The following is a 17,881-nucleotide window of genomic DNA, read 5'->3' on the forward strand; positions in this document are numbered from 1 at the left end:
CGATCCTTCCAAACTGATACCAAACTGATAACAAATGATATCAGATTATACTCGACTCCTCTTTTACCTTTACACTATATATTGTAGGATACAGGAGTTCGAGCTACCTCTCTCTCTTCACTTGTTCGTCCTCTGCCTTATTTACACCTGACCGTAGCTCACCTAATGTACAAGTGTGTATGACTGTGTGTCCCATCGCCTAACCGTCTTTCGATTTCAAGCAGTAGTCGGTGTCGAACCTCAGAGCTGAGCACCATGTGCTAATAATAAATTAACTTTTACCGACCAATCCAACAAGTCGCGTGTTTGTCTCTCATGCCTTCCCGACCCGAAAATTAATTCTACAAAATTGGGGGCTCGTCCGGGATCGCATAAGTGCATGCGAATAGAGACGAATATTCCGCGTGTTGGATATAATGATAATGGCCGTTAGAACGTGAGGCCATATTGGACAGTAAGCGAGACGGTAAGCGATTTTGTGACTCGATGTGAAAAGACGAACGCCGGTGGTCGAGACGTGTGACCCAGTGCGTATTGTGAGTGTGCTAAGAGAGTGATTGCACGATTCCAGAGACACGAATCGGTGCAATAGACGGTCACACTCGCTGATGATTTTAAATTTAATGGAGACGAGCCACGAGGTCTCAGCGACATGATGAGTGAAGTAATGAAAGACGCTCGCGATTTTACGGTCCCTGAGTTAAAGGCGAAATTGAAGGCAACCGGACAGAGTACGAGTGGGACGAAGGCAGAATTAATTAATCGGTTGTTGATGCCGGATCCATCGGGCGCTTGGATGAACGGTCCACGTGAAGAGATCCAAGATGGCGACCGTGAGGAGCAACGGTTGGAGTCACGTGACGAAGTTGATTTCGAGGAGACACGAAATCGTCGAAGAGGAGACGAACGCCATGATGGCGATCGCCGCGGAGTGGACGATCGCCATGATGGCCGAGCAGCGTCATGGCGTGAGATCGAGCTGTTCAGAAAGGAGAAGGAGCTGGCCGAGCGCGAGCTCGCACTTGCTCGAAAGGAAATTGAGTTCCTACAACGGGGAACGACGGTGGATGTCTCAGAGTATGGACATTCGTTGCAACGTGATGCGCCATCACGAATCGGCGTGAGTACTATCGCTGAGCTGCTGAATAATTTTGACGGAAGTAGCGATTCGTACGAGAGATGGGAGAAGCAAGTTCAGCTTCTCAGATCAACGTACCGTCTCGCCGATCCGATGACGAAGATCCTCATTGGCTCTCGTTTGAAGGGAAGGGCATTTGAATGGTTTCATTCCAAAGCTGGGCATCTTGAAATGACAACCAATGACCTTCTCGCCGAAATGAGAAAGATGTTTTTCCATCGTATCAACAGAGTAGCAGCCAGAAAGCTATTTGAGGAGCGGCATTGGAAAAGAGGCGAGGTTTTTGGTGATTACCTTCACGACAAGATTATTTTGGCAAATCGTGTTCCTATTGAGGAAATCGAGCTCATCGATTACGTCATCGATGGTGTGCCGGACCCGGCTCTGAGAGATCAAGCTCGGATGCAGCGTTTTGACTCAACAGCGGCATTACTCCAATCGTTTGAGAAAATCGTACTCCGCCCTAAGACGTCGCCCGCAACTTCGTTTACCCCGAAAACGGATAGTAGGGCCGCCGCTGCGAAGACACGTGAATCGTTTGTGCAGCGCGACGGTAGGCACTGTTATAACTGTTTACAGGTGGGCCACGTAGCTGCGAGGTGTCCTGCTAAGAAAAAGGGCACGAGGTGTTTTCGTCGTCATGAGCATGGACACGTGGCATCAAGGTGTTCGAGGGATGCAGATCCGACGAAAGAAGCGAACACGATCCGTTTCCTGTCGGATAACAAACAATCACCGCGCGGGAAGACCTTTAAGGACGTTAAGATAGGACCGCATTGTGTTAAGGCATTACTTGACACGGATAGCGATATTAGTTTGATGAGGATGGACCAGTATAAGCGAATCGGTGCTCCGCAATTACGGGACGAAAGCGTACCATTTGGTGGCGTAGGCCTAGTGGAAAACAGAACTTTAGGTACATTTTACGAGACTCTGATGGTTGATGAGGGTGTCTACCCTATAGCGATACATGTAATTCCTGACGAGTTGATGAATTATCAATTATTAATAGGATCAGACTTTTTAAATACTGTAAACGTTAGTATTAATGAAGGAAAGGCCACGATCTCGGCGCCGATATGTAATAGTCCACCGGAGGGTGAATTACCTCAAATATTTTTAATTGACGACGTCCGCGAGGTAGATCGGGTTGATGTATCCCACGTGGCGAATAGAGAATACCGACAGCGTCTACTGGAACTCGTGGATTCATACAAGCCGATGAAAGCGCGCGAGACCGAAGTTAAAATGACGTTAGTTTTAAAGGATGATGAGCCCGTATTTCAACGACCGCGAAGACTGTCGGCATCGCAGAGAGAGAATGTGAATAAACAAATCGCGGAGTGGATGAAAGAAGGAATCGTAAGACCATCCCTGTCCGACTATGCGAGTCCGATAGTGACGGTAAAGAAAAAGAACGGTACGGAGAGAGTGTGCGTAGATTATCGAATGGTAAACAGAAAGATAGTAAAGGATCGTTATCCCCTCCCATTGATTGAAGACCATTTGGATTCGTTGCAAGGTGCTAAAGTATTCAGTACATTAGACTTGAAAAATGGATTTTTCCATGTAACCGTGGATAAGGATAGTCGTAAATATACGGCTTTTGTTGTCCCTGATGGGCAATATGAGTTTCTCAAAGTACCATTCGGCTTGTGCAACTCTCCATCCGTATTTCAGAGGTATATTAACTCTGTTTTTCGCGAGTTGATTACCGCTAAGATTGTTTTGGTTTACATGGACGACCTTGTTGTTCCGTCCGCAGACTGCCTTAGTGGCCTTAAGGCGCTAGAAATGGTATTAGCTACGGCCGAACAATATGGACTATTGATTAATTGGAAAAAATGTCGTCTCTTACAATCAAAGGTGGAGTATTTAGGGTACATCGTGGAAAACGGATCCATTCGTCCGTCGGAATATAAGACTAAGGCTGTCATGGAATTTCCAAGGCCGATAAATGTAAAAGCAGGTGCAAAGCTTTTTAGGGCTTACGGGTTATTTTCGAAAATTTATTCCTGGGTACTCGATGATTGCGCGTCCGTTGTCAAATTTGCTGAAGGCTGATGTGCAATTTTCTTGGGGTGCAAAAGAGGAAGAGGCGTTTAGACGTTTGAAATTAATGTTGAGTGAGAGTCCGATATTGCAATTATATAATCCAAAAGCGGAGACCGAGTTACACACCGATGCCTGTATGTATGGATACGGTGCCATTTTGCTGCAACGTAACAGTGAGGACAGAACTTTTCATCCTGTGTATTTCGCGAGTGGAAAAGCAACGCCAGCTGAGAAGCGATATACTAGCTACGAGCTTGAGGTCTTGGCAATAATCAAATCGTTAAAGAAGTTTCGAGTTTATTTGATAGGAATATCATTTAAGATAGTTACCGATTGTCAGGCGTTTGTAATGACAATGCAGAAGAAGGATCTTTGCGTGCGAGTCGCTCGATGGGTCCTCCTTTTAGAGGAATTTAACTATACAATTGAACATCGGCCCGGTAAAAACATGCAACACGTTGATGCTCTGAGCCGGAATCCTCTCCCTTCTTGTTTCTTGATAGACGAAGGTGATGAAAGCCTCGTCGTGCGCTTGAGGACGGCCCAACGAGCTGATGCCGATTTGCGGAAGTTCTTCGAAGTACTGACTCTACGCTATCGCAAGAATTTGTCATAAAAGGAGATTTGCTGTACAGAGTCTGCGAGGATAATGAGCTGTGTTTGGTTGTTCCGAGACCTATGCAATCTCAAGTGGTCAGACGTGCACACGAGAACGGGCACTTTGCTGTTGGGAAAACATTGACTCTTTTGAAAAGGGATTATTGGTTCCGGGGTATGCGCGAGAGGGTAGAAAAGGTAATTCGCAATTACGTACCTTGTATTTTGGCGGAAAGGAAACACGGCAAACAAGAAGGTCTGTTGAATCCGATTGATAAGGGTGAAACCCCCTTTTATGTGTATACCACATCGACCATCTTGGACCCCTATTTTCCACGAAGAAAAGTTACTGTCACATTTTCGTTGTTGTGGATGCATTCTCTAAATTTGTGTGGCTTTACGCTACAAAAACAACTAACACGGCGGAGGTGTTGGAACGATTGAAAAGGCAAGCTCTTATTTTTGGGAATCCCTCGAAAATCATATCGGATCGGGGATCTGCGTTTACATTTAATGATTTTGAAAATTATTGTAAGGCCGAGAATATTTAACATGTGCGCATCACTACCGGCGTTCCTAGAGCGAATGGGCAGGTAGAGCGCGTTAATCGCACATTAATACCTCTTCTTACTAAGTTGGCGGCGCCTAAACCCGCGGAATGGTATAAACATCTTGGAGCGGCACAACAATATTTGAATGCAACGTATAGTCGAAGTATCGGGATGTCGCCATTCCAATTACTATTTGGCACGCACATGAGGATGAAAAGTTGTCCCGACATCCAGGAAATAATAGATTGTGAGTTGTCCCGTATGTTTAGTGAGGCCCGGGATGAATTGAGAGAGCAAGCGAAGAAGAATATATTAAAAATTCAGCAGGAGAATAAGAAAACATATAACGCGTCGAGGAAAAGAGCACAGAAGTACCGCGAAGATGACCTGGTGGCTATTAAGAGGACCCAAATGAAGCCGGGTTTAAAACTTGCTATAAAGTTTCTGGGGCCATATCGTATTATTAAAGTACTGCCCAAAGATCGGTATACGGTGATTAAGATAGGTGAGGGCGAAGGTCCTCAAAAAACTGTGACGACGGCTGAACATATTAAGCCATGGATTGTATCATCCCGTAGTGACGAATCTTCAGCTGGGGAGGAAGACAGCATCTGAGGGCAGATGCAGGAGCGGATGGCCGAGTGTAGGATACAGGAGTTCGAGCTATCTCTCTCTCTTCACTTGTTCGTCCTATGCCTTATTTACACCTGACCGTAGCTCACCTAATGTACAAGTGTGTATGACTGTGTGTCCCATCGCCTAACTGTCTTTCGATTTCAAGCAGTAGTCGGTGTCGAACCTCAGAGCTGAGCACCATGTGCTAATAATAAATTAACTTTTACCGACCAATCCAACAAGTCGCGTGTTTGTCTCTCATGCCTTCCCGACCCGAAAATTAATTCTACAATATAATAATTCAATTTTCTTCTGATACCAGTTTTAACATTAACACTTCCGTTTAGTGTATTAGTAACTCGACACTTTCATTCAATCTGTATTATAATAATTTGTAGTTTCTTTCGACACCAGTTTTAATTTTCTTTCGATACCAGTTTTGACATTAAAACATCCAGCTAGGTGTATTAGTAACTCAATACTTTCCTTCTATCTATATTAGAATTATTTGTAGTTTCTTTCGACACCAGTTTCAANAACCAATGTGTAAATGTTTATTGGCAAAAAGCAAAAAACACGTATTTCGTAATTTTTTACGACCAATCACTTCGCGTAAGTGGAACTTAAGTAGGAGTGCTTGTTTATTCCTTGTTTTTGTAATATCCATTAGTATATTACAAAAAAAATGTCACCTGAAGGGTAGTTCACTCCCTTGAGGGGGTGCAACATTGCTGAACAATATTGTGTTGTCACCGTCCTTATACAGAATAGGTTTATGCAAAGTTTCGTTGAAATCCCTCTACTGCTCCTACGAAAAATATTAAAGAAACCGATTTTTCGTTAAACTTTGGGGGGTTGTTTCACCCCTTAATTGTGGACCATTGCAGATATAATAAAAACACGTGTCTCTTAGATTTTTGTGTTCTTCAACATATATGAAACTCAATAAGATCGGAGGCGGACACTTGGGAATGTTCCCTTGTTAGTTTAAAGCATAATGTGTTGAGTAAAACTTGTTATAAATTTAATATACGTCAAAACTTGCTTGGCATATAATGTTCTCATCGGCATTCATCCTTGCCTGTGGGTAAACTACCCCTAATTGTATAAAGACACGTATAGAGTGTAATGTGGTGGATCGGTGGCTCCCCCACATTAAAGAGAAATCGCGTCCTCGAAGAGAAAGGGGTAGCTGCCGACCCGCCCTACATATCGTTAGAGCAAATAAGTTGCGCGCGAGCGTCACCAGCGAACGCCCGAACGCTTATTAGGGGATATCGTAGGGGATAATTACGGGAAAGAATATGGAATGATAGGGGAAATAAGGGTTTTGTATGGGATTGGGCGATTCAGACCCGGAGGATGTTCGGATGGATAATGCTACGACCTTAAAGGGCTGTACGCCTTAGGGTTCGCCCATGCGGCCCTGAAGTAGTTCAGGATTTTGGGCCGCTTATGCGGTTCTGTCGCGCGCGGCGAGGCCCGGGCCGCCGTCGTTCCACACAATCTCCTAATCTATCTTCTGCATATCCACTTTTACACCAAGGGTACCGGAATAGGATTTTATATCTTGGCAAAGATAACTGATTATGCACAAGAGATCGTAATTTAATAATATTAGTTCTTAAGTGAAGATTAACGTCGTAATCATGCAACAGTATATCGTCAGAAAATCGTCTAACGTAATTCTTCCATACCCTGAATCCATAAACATCGAGAGGCTGGATTTGTCCAGTTGTGCCTTTCGGTATAGTCTTAATTATAATTTCTTTACCTATAGGTTTTGTATTATGTACATCTTGTTAACAATATCCACTCCATGAATCTAGTAACAACACATTTTCTTTATTGGTTTTAGGAAAAAACACTTGTTCCAACCTGATTTTGAAATGCGCTGCAACATTAACATGTTCCCGCCGGCATGTACCACTAGTGGTACATACACAATTGTCCCATTGGGCGGCACATACCACTGGTGGTACAAACGAAGCAATCCATTTTTGTGTCTTTTTTGTTAATAAAAAGAAAAAAGTTGCAAATGGATTGAATAAATACAATTCTTTAAATTTAAATGGCTTTAACATAAAAATATATATTAATTAAAATTATTCATTCCAATTAAAAAATTGATCATTTAGTCAACAAATTTATTCAATTCATTACATTAAAAACATTATTTATTTTCATGAGTTTCCTTAAAACATTGTAAACACAAAGGTGGTTAATTTTCACAAAGACCACAAAATGTCGTTACACGTTTAGCTTTTTTTTGCAGCCATAGAGGCACCCACTTCTTCAGATAATTTCCTATAGCATTCTCTGCAGCGTTTGCGGGTGTGTTTCGCTGGGCCTAAATAGGTTTCTAAAAAATATTTGTTGTTCCTGGTTTTTTGCGTCCCTGGTATTTCTTCATCTGCTAATAATTTGTCAATAATTAATTCTCTACATTTTAATATACTCATATTCCGAGTACTTCATTGCTTGTGTATATAATATGCATTTACAACTGCTGTACCGCAAAGTAGTTGTATAATAATTTTCTTTTACCATTTTATGGTTTTTCTTAGACTACTATAATATGATGACATTTGATCGGACGAATCAACTCCTTTTTTTGCATCATTATAATCAAAAACAAGGTCTGGTTTGTATGTTGCAGATTTTCCTTTAATAAATTTATAATTATGACTTGGGCAACTTGTTATCATACAAACTGTTCTTTTATCAGTCCATTTCATGAATTTTATGCCACAATGATTTTCTAAACTTTTAATTTCACCACGTTTTTTTTTTTATCTACTGGTAAAAATTTCCGATTTGGCTAAATTGTGCCACAAAAAAATGTTCCTTTTTGCAGTAGCGATTGAGCTAGAGGTATCCCTAAGTAGAAACTATCTGTATACAAAACGCAGTGTTCAAATAACAAGCCATTCATCAATTTTGAAACATCATACCCATGTCCATGCATTGAAGCGTTCATCCTTTTTCCGGCATAAATATCTAAATCATACGTGTAACCGCTTGGTAAACATAATTTGTATACTTTTATGCCGTATTTATGACGTTTCCCTTTGATATATTGGCGAAAACGTAGACGTCCGCGCCATGGAATCATACTTTCGTCTATATCGCCTATTTCCCCAGGTTTTAGTGCATTTTTGAACGTAGTAATAATTTCTGTCACGATTTTGCTAATTTTATTCAATAGGTCCTCGGTTCTACATGTGGTATTATCGCAGAAATGTAGGCATTTCAAAATAGCTAAAAACCGATCGCGTTTCATTACATTTTTTATGCATTCCTTTCCATACATTTTCCTTTCGGACCAATATAATCTAATGTCTGGCATCTGTATTATCCCTATCAATATAGCATCCCAAACCAATCCCCAACAATATAGCAATAAAAACTTTCATCTCGCTTATTGTAATCGGTTCCTACGATAGCGCATGTTTTCTTCTCCTTGCACTAAAGCCACATTGTATGGCATATTTATTTGTTTCTTCAACCATTAGTTGAAGAATGCTATCGGTTGAAAAATAATTTATAGAGCTCCAAAGGATCATTGCAATCAATATTTCTTCCTCGAAGCTTCGCGTCCTGCGTATGTTCATGTTCTGTAACGGTGCTTTCTATTTCTGTTCTTTGAATTGGCCACTATTCTTCCCCTTGACTTTCCACATTCATGTCCAAATGTGAATAATTAAATTTATTGCACGAAAAATCGACAACATTACCGTCCGGTCCTAATTCGTCTTCATTTGAAGTGTAATTGATAGGTTGTACTCTTTTCCTCCCATAAAATATGTCTATAGATTCATCTGATGAATCGTTCATTTCTAAACGCATGGTTGACATTCTAATGGATTGTAATAAAAACAGCTAATAATAAAAATTAATTTTTATAAAAATTACATATTGCTTACATGAATATCTCAAAATAAGGAGCACTATAACTATAAGAACAAGCACTATAAGAATCGAAATATCAAATATTAGCGCGTTATATTTTGGCCTACCTTGTCCAGAAGAACTTTTTAGAGGAAAACAATTCACGACTCTTGGTGCCAGAAGCAAAGTACAAACTGTATTTCGCAAACCTCCACAATTGAAAAGTATTTAAAAGTGAATGAGCGATATGTGATTAGGTTCACAACAGCGCCGCTCGATGATCGATATGCGGTTAGGTTGACAACAGCGCCGCCCGATGGGACAAACTATGAATTAGAGAGCCGTCAGATGCCGAGAACTACAAATAAGACCGCCGGCGGGAACGTGTTAAAACACATTTCAAATTAACGACATATATATTGCGACGGGGTTCACTTCCCCGACCGTCAATCGTCCTACACCCGGTATCAATTGCGGACAAGGGGTAGAGCCTGGTATTCAGCCCTTCCGATAAGCCCGACTTATTTTCCGGGGCGCCAGGTGCGCGGGAACGCACCTCGGGCTGTCGGGACTCAGTATCGTGGAGCACGACGACCCAGCCCGCTGGTCCGGGCCCACCCGGTCGTAGCGGACCGGCCACTCACAAGGAAGGTACCTGGTGTCCCCTTCCGATTTTGTTCATTTTTAAATATGTTATAGAGAACTAAAATCAAAGGGAGCCGTGTTGTCTTTTTTATCGGCGGAAACACACTTTTAGGGGGGGTGAAATCAGGCTTCAAAGTTGGCCGTGCAAGGGGATGAGTTGGCTGTTTCATATAGAAGCACTCGACCGATTTCCATGAAACAACCGTCAAAATGTATGGAATGAAGAATTATTAAACATGCATTTGGAATTTTTCGAAAACATTCATCTTTAAGGGGTGAGCCACCCCTTTGAATACTTCTTTTACCCCTTACACAAGCAGTAATTGAACCGTTTATTTTGAAAGTGACCTAAGTCCATTTATACTTAAATTGAGATATTTAAGGGTTTGTGTTTCAATGCAATTAAAAATATACGTACAGGATACCAATGAGTCATACTGCTTAAGTGTATCTAAAGGAGTTAAATTTACGGTTCCTATTAAAATAATGGCTATTATTTAGCAAATAATATGCGTTTTCTTATCAAGAATGGAGTTAAGCCACTTTCAAAATTAACAACCAGATTCGTCATAAAATTTGAAAGAGCCCAAGTCCATTCAACCTAATTTGAAATGCTTCAAATTGAAAAAAAAAACAATTCCTAATTTATTTTATATATCTTTACAACACTTCAAAAACAATATTTGTGTAATTCAGTACATTTTTTAACTACATAAATTACAAAACAATTTACTACCCATCTACATTTTGTGTACGTTAAAGAGATTTGAAGAAGTCATGATGAATTGAATTTCGTTGTTAAATTTGTCTTATATTTTTATAAAGTGGTGTCAATACAATATTTTCGAATTTTCTTGGTCTATCCCGACGTAGTAATAAATCCAGGACTTTAGAATTTTCATTCTCATTCATTGGTCATAAAAAATTTTATATGGTTCATTTTTAACAAAACGCATCCAACATAATTTTAACCAGTTTATTAATTCTCCGTTAGAATTCTTTACTCTTTTAAAAATTTCGTCTTCTAATAATTTTGTTGATACAAAATCCTCTTGTTTCATTTCATTTAGAATAAAGTTATTGCCTCTCCGGAAATTTTTGATAATATAATAATTTTGGGGGACAAACAGTAAATTATTTTTTTTAAAGACATTTCTACCACGCCAAAATCTTTATGATTTGGTAAAAACGAATGTCCTGATATTAAAAATTTATGATCTATGATTTCCACATTACGTTCAACAGTTTGGACAATTTTTAGCTACATTAAAGCTACTTTAACGTTTCTATTTTGTCCTGCACTCATGTCACTGTAAGCTATAATGTGTCTTTCACTTCTTAAATTTTTAACATGTTTTAGGATGCATGAGGCTAATTCTTGAGCACCTCTTGATGCAATCAGTTTCATCCCAAACGTACATGTGAAAATTATCGTTATGAAAATTGTGAATACCCAAATTTAGAGCGTACATATAGATTGGACTTAGGCCATTTTCAAAATTATGGTTTTAATTATTGAACTAACTCTGAAAACTTATGTGTTCATATTTATCGTATTTGCTCGGAATATAATTAACCTCAAATGCTTTATTGATAGATAATTTCAAGTTGAACATGTAACTACGGGCAACCGAAAATAATTGACAATGGACATAGGCCACTTTCAAAATAAACGGCTCAATTGCTCCATCCAAATGAAACTTGGTTAATTTATAGACCAGAACGATACAAAAAGAAGCATATTTGGGTTTTTTCGAAAAACGAATTTTAAGGGTTGTAACAACCCTTTAATAAAATGATGTATAATCTCGTTTTAAAACCAGATTTGTACGACTTCCTTGGACTCAAAGGACTTTAACGATTAAAATTAATAAAAGAATACGATCCGATGTACCATCCGATATATTCGAAGGGTAAATTACCCCTTGGGTTTGAAGGAATGTGATTCGTAGAATATAAGACAATGGAGTTAGCTGTCCTCGTAACTAGTGCGTAGTCAAGTGGTAACGCCGCGCGAGCGAGCAGTATGCAGTGCCAGGTTTTCAACCACTATATGTAAGTAATATTTCATTCTCTCATCTTTAAGAACTACAGTTGCAATGTAAAATACAAACACGGTTATGTTCAGTTTTTACATTAATACAATCTAAACATAAAACAATGTAATCCGTCTACACGATTCGTCCAGACATGTGATTCACTTTCTATTTTTCCTTCATAGTAATGTTTGATAACAATCGTTCTTTGATATCAAGTAGACTGATAATGGAAACCGAACAGTGGTTGTGCCTATTTACATTCTTAACGTTATCGACTTCTCGAGATATGTGATTCAGTTCTATTGTTCCTTTCTCTCTTATTTACATTCTTCGATAAAATTATCGACTTGTCGAGACCAGTATAAAAGTCTTTCGTTCCCTCGGATCCCTATTGTCAGAATAGTTGGTTTTACGAATTTGCAGTTATGTGTATATTCAGAACAATAAAGTAATATTTAAAATTTATTTATATCAATTTCACTACACAGGTATTAAAAACGCATGAATTAAAGAGTAAGAACGAAACTATATGCAATACATAATGTATATAATAATACATAATACATGAATAATTCAAGAGTATGAACAATATTTTTGAGGTCCTAATGCTATTCTTGAAATTTTGAACAGTAGTGATAATCGTTGAAGAAATGTTTCAAGCATAGCGACTTTTTGCATCATGAACATCGAGTAATAGCAACATTTGTGCAGCCTTCAGTTTCGCAATGTGTCTTACAAGAATCTCCAAAACTAAAATCAACAGGGTTTTCAAACTGTTCTGGTCTTTCATCAATGTATCCGCTTTTGTACCAAGAATATTTAAAATGAATAATGTGTCTTGGAGACGATAGCTGGTTGTGGACAAATGATTGCAATTTGATAATATTGTTCCTTAAATGCAGATTAATATCATAATTCATCAAAACAACGCTATCTGAAAGATGCCGTACATCATTTTTCCAAATCCTAAAACCATATACATCAAGCGGTTGTATTTTCCCTGTCGTCCCTGTTGATATTATTTTTAAATCCAGATTCTTATTTCTAGGCTTTATTTCATTGACTACATTAGGACTGTGACTACTCCACGAATCAATTATCAATACGCTCTTTGGTCCTACACTTGGAAAATATATGTTCTCTAACCAAATTCTAAAATGTTCTGAAAGAATCAGAAACAAATGTTTACGTATCTCTTACAAGAGATGTAAAGTAGGTGATTTACCCCCATACCTGAAGTTAGTTTTCCGGATTTTAAAGCCTCAACGAATCACATTTTCTAGCTTGAATAAATTTGCTTCTACTATTGGTCTGGATCTTCCTGCCTGATCTTTCAAAACCAAGAAAAGAGGTGATAAAAGTTTTCCATCACCTGATATTAATGGCTGCACAGTGTAACTGAGTTGTCGATGAAACAGACTGAACATTGCACTTGTTTCTCCCCTTGAACGGCTAATGTTCTTCCAGAATGCATTTCCAACTGGAAACCGTTTTGGTCCGAATTGTATACGTTTTCAATCTCAATTATTTTTATAGAACTTTTTACAGCAGTAACAAATTCATTTCCTCGCATTTCTAATTCTTTGTTACATGGCGGCCGAGCGGACGCGAGGCCGGGGTGATTCGGATTGAGATTACCCGAAACTTTCGCGTAACGAGTATTCTAACCTTGTGAGGAGATTAATCCGAGCGGCTAGATCAATTCCCCTGGTGGGATCTAGGGAAGTGAGGACTGAAAAGGGGTTTGAATGAATGGCAATGTGGCTAGTGTGCTATGCTTGTTGCGTTTATTCGGCCGTGAAGTTTAATTTACAATCAGCTGGAAGGAGCACCCAAGGTGCCTTGACCTACTTTTCTCTGACAAGGAAACATTCCCAAGTGTCCGCCTCCGATCTTATTGAGTTTCATATATGTTGAAGAACACAAAAATCTAAGAGACACGTGTTTTTTTATATCTGCAATGGTCCACATTTAAGGGGTGAAACAACCCCCAANTTCTTCAACATATATGAAACTCAATAAGATCGGAGGCGGACACTTGGGAATGTTTCCTTGTGAGTTATTATACTTCCGCGTCGCGGCGGTTGGAGTGTCGCGATAGTGCGCTGTAGCGGCGGTAGGTTATTGGACACTAAAGAGCTGACGCAGGAGTTCTTCGCTGTTTAATGGCGATCTACGAGTGATTCTAAGTCTATCTCGCGATACTGAGATTTCGAGCTCAGCTGTTCAAAGGAAATTAATGGGATCTTAATCTATCCGGTTAACCGGAGCAAGGCATGGAAATCGTGATAGTGATTCGAATTCGGTTTGATCGGTGATGAGGGGTTAAGAAATAAACTAGAATGAAATGAGGATGAGCTGAGCTTGCGAAGGATCCTCTACCTGGCTTGATCAGCGGCCGGATTCGGTCACAGTCGCCTTTGATCGACCCAGCCGGATGATTATGCGTTCACACCTTCGTCCCGTGGCGTGCCTTAAGGTTGGAGGTCTCCTAGAAGCCTCCCGTCCAACAGAAGTCGCAGTGCCGCTGTCTGTTCCTGACTCGGTGAGTTGGTTCGCTGGAGTACTGGGTGGCATTACTGCAGCTCGCAATGTAGATGGTCTTCGACAGGGAGTCCGGCGGTATCGGTCTCTGACTCGCTAGGAACGGAGTACCGAGGACCAGGACCTCCACTCGAAGTTGTCGACGTTGATTTGGCTGACTAACTACTGTATGACAGAATGACTGACGATATGACATGGCGTCCTGGTCAGAAGGCTGGTTTTATTAGCAGGGTATTCCAATGGGTGGGAGATCCTGGGGCCCAGGTGAGGGTGGCCCTTCTGGGTTGTGCTGACGCGTTGCGTAGTCATCAGGTTGTTCGCCCCGGGTCGATTGATGACTTTTGGAGTCGTTTTGGCCGATGTCAGGTGATTTAGTGTTGGATCCTTTCGTAAGAGTTTCCTAATCACGTTTCCGTATTCGGATTTCCATGGCTAGCTTCCGGTGATCGGAATATGTTTTTCCTAGACTATAGTATTGAGGGTGCCCACGTAACAGTATGTTCGATATGAAGCAAAAATTCATTGGCATTTCAGATGTAGGTTTCAAACGTAAAATCGTGCAATAGTGATGAACTGATTTAATAGGAGTAGTTTCCCCGATAAAAGAATAGGTAATTAATGTTATTATTTGGAAGCCTTTACTTCGGAAATATTTTCTTGAATTTTTTTCGATATCCTTAAAAAATTATAAGTTTGTTTAATTTTGTATTATAAGCCAGGCGTAATGTGTTACGTAGGTACCTTCCGTACCCTAACATAGGGAAAAACCCTATTTTTCAATCACCGGAGCTAGCCATGGAAATCCGAGTACAGAAACGCGAAACTCTTGCGAAAGAATCCAACGAGTTCATCGGCCAAACGGCTCCAAAAGTCACCGACCGACCCGGGGCAAACAACCTGATGACTCCGAAACGCATCAGCACGACTCAGAAAAGCCACTTTATTCCTCACTCCCCTAGATCCCACCAGAGGAATTGATCTAGCCGCTCGGATCAATTTCCTCACAAACTTTAAAATAATAGTTACGCGCAAGATTTGGGTAATCTCCATCCGAATTACCCCGGCCTCGCATCCGTTCGGCCGCCCCGTAACAAATGCAATACTTACGAGTGTCCTCTTCATTAAGGGATGTTATAATTATAACCACCATTTAACACATTCTCTTTGTGTTTGTCTAAATTCCTAATGCATTTAGACAGCAATTGAACGTGTAAACATTTTCTTTTTCCAAACCGGACATAAGTGGCTCTATTGGGATGGACTTCTTATTGGGGGTAGTTATTTTTATGGTAACATTTTAGAGCTCCAACTTTATTAAATACTGTTCACATCATGAATTTTAATTGCATTCGTTCGAAGATTACGTCTTTTACACTTTTTATTACAAGATAAACGTAACTAATTAATCAGGGGTGGTCTACCCCTCAGTAGTGATGAGAGGTCATCAAACCACTATTCTGTCTTCATAAAATAACTGATGCTTAAAGTTTCTTGTGAATTTAATGACTTCATGCTATACGTTTCAAATCTCTATACGCGTCTTGATACGATTATGGGTTGACAAATTTCGCGGTCGGAGGTAAAATCCTGAAAAAGACATGCAACATTTCAAATTCTGCGAATAAACTAATCGCAACGTTCCTGATGATATATGAAGGCCCGTACGAAATTAAAAAATCGATTGGTCCAAAATCTTTTATCCTTATAAATCCGGAAACTCGAAAGGAGCGCAGCATGATCCACACGTAAACCTGAAACGATATCTCAAACCAGTAAGCACTCTAATTAATGCAAACGCCATAAACAACGGCAACCCTAATAGATCCGACACTAACCAATAACAAATAGTCACTCTAACCGATATTCAACGGCCGGCAATATGTCAATGGGGTCGAAAGTTAAACTCAAGAAAACGAGTAAACCAACAACATCACGAGCCGTTAACCGACAAATTACAATAGGACAAAACTAGCGTCGTGTAATTCAGAATCGAATAAAATTGTCATCGCGTAATCTAGGACAGGGTTAAATTATCAGCGCGTAATTTATGCTAGGTTTAAAATTAAGTTGTGTTATTCGGAATAACCTTAATAATCTAACGCAAAACTATAAAAAAAAAAAAAAACAGAAAAACCTATCACAATGAGAAGTTGTCGCAAAAAGAAACTAACTAGTAGAATCATGCTAATAAGCCAACTACCGAAATCGTAGAAACTAAGACGTAAAAGTAAATAAATAAACGGAAACGGGAGAATCCTCGAAGAAATCAAAACGTCGTGCCACGGAAAATCAAGTAAACGAAAATGTTTGTAACTATAAAGTATGGAATTACAAATCATAAAATCAGCATTTCGAACATTTAAAACGTTACAAATGCAATTTTAAAACTGTGTAGTTAAAAACATATTTTTACAGAATGACGGTATGGTAGCATACTAAATAGGGTTTAAACCACGCTATATAGAAGTTTGAAAGAGTTCGCCATTTCCGCCATACTGAATTTTAGTTCGGCCACTTCTGGGTGTAAGCTATGGTGGAGGAAAAAACACTATAACACTGGCATTCATCGATCGTTTCCTCCCGGACCTACTGCTCTCTCCGGCCGCGCGGCGGACTAGAGGCAGGAGCAGCGCGGAATTTGAATCGCCCAAGGGGAAGAATGGATTTCCTAAAGGAAATAAATATTTATAAACAAAAACAATCAGCGAAAATGATTTAAATATTATTGTGGAGTGTCCGTGACTCACTTAACTAGTTTTTGTTAAATGATTATTTACAGAATCTTTTAAAGAATATAATAAATCATGATTTATTAAATGTTAACAAGTTTCTCAGCGATTCAATTGTTCCATCCACTGAACCGAAGTTAGAATATTATCTTAGCTTAAAAAAATAGTTTCTTGATATATGTACAGTGAAATGCCGTCGAAAAATTTACAATGCATCCACTTTCGGATATAGAAACGAAATCGTGATTTCATATCTCATATATATTTACGTTCTACACCATTCTTCGTATTCCTCAAAGAAATGGACACCTGTAAATCATTAAATCAGCATGTAAATGAACTCCCGTAAACATAAGAAAGACTTTTCTTATCCGAGTTTATTATAAACGCAAATCTGAGTAACTGTTATGAACTGAATTCATTCGAAATAGGTATCTAAAACGTAAAACTCCATTTTCTATTTCGTATTTCCAATTTTAAAAAGACTTGGAATCTATTTCCATTTGAAATTAAATACTTCCAGAGAAATGAGAAAAATGGAAAAGAATCGATCAGAATGATATTTGTTCTACTAACTGAATCAACTCTCGAAAAAGTTAAACAGCACGCATAACTCGAAATAGCCACTTTCGCAAAAACTGAAGAAATTAAATTGTTTACTTGCATTTTGAATATAAATACGAGTCATAAAATTACGTGTCCGAAAAAAGCATGGACAACGAAGGGTGAACAGTGGATCGGGAGCGGATATCGAGACCCTCACAACGGGGGCTGGAAGATCCGAGACCGGAGTTTTGAGAGTGGTAATGGAAGCACGAGGCCTTTGCGACCCGTAGGAGCAAAAGAGAACGCCACGCCCCTCGAGCCCCTAGTCGGTGCCTGAACCGAGTCGGTCACGCTGAGATGAAACTGATATCTAGTCAGGGCCCGAAACCCGGACGCATAAGTGTGTCCCATGTTATTCGACGGAAAGCGCATCAAATAGGCTATCTCACACGTACACACGGCCTCCAGGGCCGATATAGAGAAACAAGTATGCTGTCCCCTTACCGTAGCGACCCTACGTCCTCGTGCTAC

The 17,881-nt window shown here is 39.8% G+C and overlaps 1 protein-coding gene across 1 annotated transcript; it reads left to right on the forward strand.

Moving 5' to 3' along the window:
- The first annotated feature begins 652 nt into the window (after positions 1-652).
- LOC111674140 lies at positions 653-3,202 on the forward strand. The gene has a single exon (XM_023433445.1). It carries the CDS (start codon positions 653-655, stop codon positions 3,200-3,202), a length of 2,550 nt encoding a protein of 849 aa, XP_023289213.1.
- Positions 3,203-17,881: the final 14,679 nt, after the last annotated feature.

The sequence above is a fragment of the Orussus abietinus genome, unplaced genomic scaffold (assembly GCF_000612105.2).
Source record: "Orussus abietinus isolate OABI.00-Male unplaced genomic scaffold, Oabi_2.0 scaffold490, whole genome shotgun sequence".
Taxonomy (NCBI): Eukaryota; Metazoa; Arthropoda; class Insecta; order Hymenoptera; family Orussidae; genus Orussus; species Orussus abietinus.